The 4,404-nt window shown below is 44.8% G+C and overlaps 1 protein-coding gene across 1 annotated transcript in view; it reads left to right on the top strand.

The window, feature by feature from the left end:
• The first annotated feature begins 378 nt into the window (after positions 1 to 378).
• LOC105502861 (inositol hexakisphosphate and diphosphoinositol-pentakisphosphate kinase 1-like) overlaps positions 379 to 4,404 on the top strand; it is an 11,569-nt gene continuing 7,543 nt past the window's right edge. Inside the window, 8 exon segments of the mRNA XM_011929520.1 lie at positions 379 to 473; positions 1,296 to 1,382; positions 1,501 to 1,576; positions 1,721 to 1,830; positions 1,917 to 1,999; positions 2,218 to 2,349; positions 2,509 to 2,630; positions 2,902 to 3,084. Coding sequence (XP_011784910.1) covers positions 382 to 473; positions 1,296 to 1,382; positions 1,501 to 1,576; positions 1,721 to 1,830; positions 1,917 to 1,999; positions 2,218 to 2,349; positions 2,509 to 2,630; positions 2,902 to 3,084 — 885 coding nt within the window. The 5' untranslated portion in view covers positions 379 to 381.

The raw sequence follows: 4,404 nt of genomic DNA, 5'->3' as shown, positions 1-4,404 counted from the left end.
ATACACACACACACACACACACGTATGTACATATGTATGTATGTGTATATATATGTATATGTATGCATATATGTATGTATGTATGTGTGTGTGTGTATACATATATATTATATATATTTGAAGCCCCTGTATACTCCTCCCTGGTAACATCCCCTCCCCATCCCCAGAGGGAACCACAGTCCGTAATTTGGTGTTTGTCATTCACATATATTTGTTTATATTTTTACTGCATATGTATGGGTATTTGTATGTTTTTAGACTTTATATCAACATATTCTTCTGCCTGCAGCCTGCTTGTTTTTGTGAGCTTCATTCATATGAGTAGTTCTGGTTTATTTGTTTTTACATGGCTTCTTTGTTTCTCTTTCTAGGAATACCATAATGCGGGAGCTTGCCCCACAGTTCCAGATTCCATGGTCCATCCCCACAGAGGCTGAGGATATTCCCATTGTTCCTACCACATCTGGCACTATGTAAGCAAAAGTAAAAGATCTAGAGTAACCGACTTGAGACCCATGGGATTCCTTCAGCCAGACTACTGGTTACCTCCTGACCCCACACTATCTGACTAATGGAGCCTGGGCCTCTTATACACAGTCTTCTTAACTCCACTTATATTCCCTGCCTTTTTTTTTTATGAGACAGAGTCTCGCTGTGTTGCCCAGGCTGGAGTGCAGTGGCATGATCTCGGCCCACAGCAACCTCCACCTCCTGGGTTCAGGTGAGCACATCTGGCTAATTTTTGTGTTTTTAGTAGAGACGGGGTTTCACCATGTGACTAGGTGGATCCTGAACTCCTGAGCTCAAGTGATCCACCCGCTTCCCCATTCCAAAGTGCTGCGATTACAGGCGTGAGCCACCGTGCGCAGCCTTCATTTATATTCCTAATCACAGTTTCCTTTTCATTTTCTTTTTTTTTTGTGACAGGGTCTGGCTCTGTCTCCCAGGCTGGGGTGCAGTGGTGCACTCATGGTTCACTGCAGCCTCTACCTCCTGGGCTCAAGTGATCCTCCCACCTCAGCCTCCCAAATAACTGGGACCACAGGGATGTGCCACCATGCCTGGATAGTTTTTTTTCTTTTAACTTTTTTATAGACAGGTTGATCCTATGTTGCTCATGCTCACCCTATGTTTCTCCTGGGCTTAAGTGATCCTCCCGCCTCAGCCTCCCAAAGTGCTGAGATCACAGGCATGAGCCCTGCTCAGCCCCTCTATTTTTTGACATGTCAAGTAATGTGATGACAGGAGGTGGGATGGGGGTGTGGGAGAGGCTCTGATAACATTTATGATCTTAGGATGGAACTTCGTTGTGTCATTGCAATTATTTGTCATGGGGATCGTACTCCCAAGCAGAAGATGAAGATGGAAGTGAAACACCCAAGGTAGGAAGAGTGTCCTAATTTACACAAATAGGTTTTCGTGAGGAAGACTGCATGCGGCGCAACTCCTGGAGGCTTTGACTGTCTCATCCCACACTGAAGCTTCTCATTACTTCTTCAGGTTTTTTGCTCTGTTTGAAAAACATGGTGGCTATAAGACAGGGAAATTACAACTCAAGTGACCTGAGCAGCTCCAGGTAAGGTAGTGAATCTGGCCAGGAGGAGCAGTGCTATGAGAGAGAGAGAGGGTATGGCATTGGGAGTGTTGATAAAAGACTAGGATCAAAAGGTAACTGTCTAGGACTTGGCCTTCTGCATGGATACCTTATTATTTCCTCTAGGAGGTGCTGGATATCACAAGGCTGTTGTTGGCTGAACTGGAGAAAGAACCAGGTGGTGAGATCGAGGAGAAGACTGGAAAACTAGAGCAGCTGAAGTCTGTATTGGAGATGTGAGAAAGGGGATAGCAAAAGGGAGCCAATAACAGTGAGAGTTGGGGTGCTGGGACAGAAAATCAACTGTGACTTTATCCTGTAGGTATGGTCACTTCTCAGGTATAAACCGGAAGGTACAATTGACTTACTACCCTCATGGAGTGAAAGCTTCTAATGAGGGGCAAGGTAAGACGTAGTCCCCCTTACCATTACCTCTCAGATCTTGTGTTCTTTTTATTTTTATTTTTTTGTCTATCTTCTCTTCCCACCAGATCTCTTTTGCTTGACCCTGTAGATGACCTATACCCCAAATTACCTCTCTGGCCTCCTCAGAAGACCTAACATTTAGATGTTCCCACTACTTTTCTTAGATCTAGACCATTCATTGCCGCTTATTCCCTCAGATCCACAGAGGGAGGCTCTGGCCCCATCTCTGTTGCTGGTACTGAAGTGGGGTGGAGAACTGACTCCAGCTGGCCCCGTTCAGGCTGAGGAGCTGGGGCGAGCTTTTCGCTGCATGTACCCTGGAGGACAGAGTGAGTGTTTTGGGGAGTAAACACATAGTGGGGCCGGGATAACATGATTAGAGAGTAAGTTGAGGAAAATGAAGTGACAGAGACAGTGGGGAAATGAATATTTTCTTCTTCCACGAGTATTTATAGCATTCCATTCCTGGTCCCCTGCTTTGTCCCCAGGTGACTATGCTGGCTTGCCTGGTTGTGGGCTGCTTCCTCTCCATAGCAATTTCCGCCACAATGTCAAGATCTATGCCTCCGATGAGGGTTGTGTTCAGATGACTGCTGCTGCCTTCGCCAAGGTGCATACTACAGATCTATAGTCCCAGTTTCCATTAGGTAGAGAAGCAGAGAGTTTAGAGAACCAGTTGGAGCATTTCAGGGTGCTTGTAGGCCAACTCAGAAGTTTCTGCATGTATCGGACCCATTTTGTACTACTGAGAATGAGCTGAGAATAATCAGTGAGGGTAGGCCCCATCTCTTCAACCAGGTCCCATTCGATCCCTGGGACCATCTAGGCCTAGGGATACTGACCTGCAAGGGAAACAAATAGACCTTGTGCTTTCTCTTTAGGGCTTTCTGACTCTAGAAGGGGAGCTGACACCCATTTTAGTGTAAATGGTGAAGAGTGCCAACATGAATGGGCTACTGGACAGCGATGGGGATTCCTTGAGCAGCTGCCAGCACCGGGTGAAGGTTCGGCTGCACCATATTTTACAGCAGGATGCGCCCTTTGGCCCTGAGGACTACGACCAGGTCAGGCACTAAAATAACCTGGATCCCCAATTCCTAGAATTCTCAATAGTAGGGATCAATAATAACGGTATTTACTGCATGCCAGGCACTGTTTTAGTTGTTTTACACATATTATTTAATCCTTACAGCAACCCTTTGAGATAAGTACAGGTGTACAATCTCTTGTCCATAATTTTGAAAATTAAAAAGATTTTTTTCTTGACACTGAGATTAATTTGGCAGCCAAACCTGACACGAACTGTCATAAGACTTTTATACTCCGTAGTTTTCCCACTTTATAGTCATGCATTTTGTGGCAGAAATATTAATGTGTTTGGTTATGCCGTGGGCCCTGATGGAGGTATTTTATACATATGGCATATATACTGTATTCAGTTCTAAATTCCCACACATTCTCAATTCCAAAGCACAGCTCTGATCCCAAGGACCCTGAACAAAAGAATGTTTCAGTTATCCATTGTTGCATAATAAACTACCCCAAAACGTAGTAACCTAAAGCAACAACCATTTTATTATCTCTCACAGTTCCGGGCTCATCTGATCTTGCTTGGAGTCTCTCCTGAAATTGCAGTCAGATATTGACTGGAGCTGGAACCATCTGGAATTCAGCTGGGATTGTGGGATGGCTGGCTGTCTCCCTCTTCATGCTCTCCCAGTAATCTCAGTGCCTCTCCTCTCCACTTGGTTCTTCATGTGGTTTCTGTAGCATGATAGCTGCATGTATTAAATAGTAGCTGTAGGGATATTCAAAAGCAGAAGCTTAGAAGCTTTCTTAAAGTGTAGGCTCAGAATTAGCACAACATAACTTTGTTATTTTTTATTGGTTAAGCAGTCACCGGGCCAGCCAGATTTAAGGGAAGGGAAGGAAGACAAATAATTGATGGTGATCTTTAAAGCACTACGAGGACTGCAGACCACAAGGACTTTCTTCCCATTTTACAGATGAGGAAACCTAGGCTCAGAAGAATCTAAGCAATTTTCCCCATGTCATCCAGCTAATACAAACCCGAGGAGTCTAACTCCAAAGCCCAGGCTATTACAATGCTTTGTAGTATTAATTCCACTATATGCCATTACCCAATGTGGTCATTCTTTTTCCTGCATATCTAGGCCACAATTGACCAGGCAGTGGTTTTCTCCTCTTCCCACTCTTCACTTCTGATATGTTATTTTTTTAAAAAGTTTAAAAATGTGGCCTGGCGCGGTGGCTCAACCCTGTAATGCCAGCACTTTGGGAGGCCGAGACGGGCGGATCATGAGGTCAGGAGATCGAGACCATCCTGGCTAACATGGTGAAACCCCGTCTCTACTAAAAATACA

The sequence above is a fragment of the Colobus angolensis genome, unplaced genomic scaffold (assembly GCF_000951035.1).
Source record: "Colobus angolensis palliatus isolate OR3802 unplaced genomic scaffold, Cang.pa_1.0 Scaffold817, whole genome shotgun sequence".
In the NCBI taxonomy this organism is placed as follows: Eukaryota; Metazoa; Chordata; class Mammalia; order Primates; family Cercopithecidae; genus Colobus; species Colobus angolensis.
Note: the sequence above shows the minus strand (reverse complement) of the source record. Positions and strands in the feature narration are given on the sequence as shown.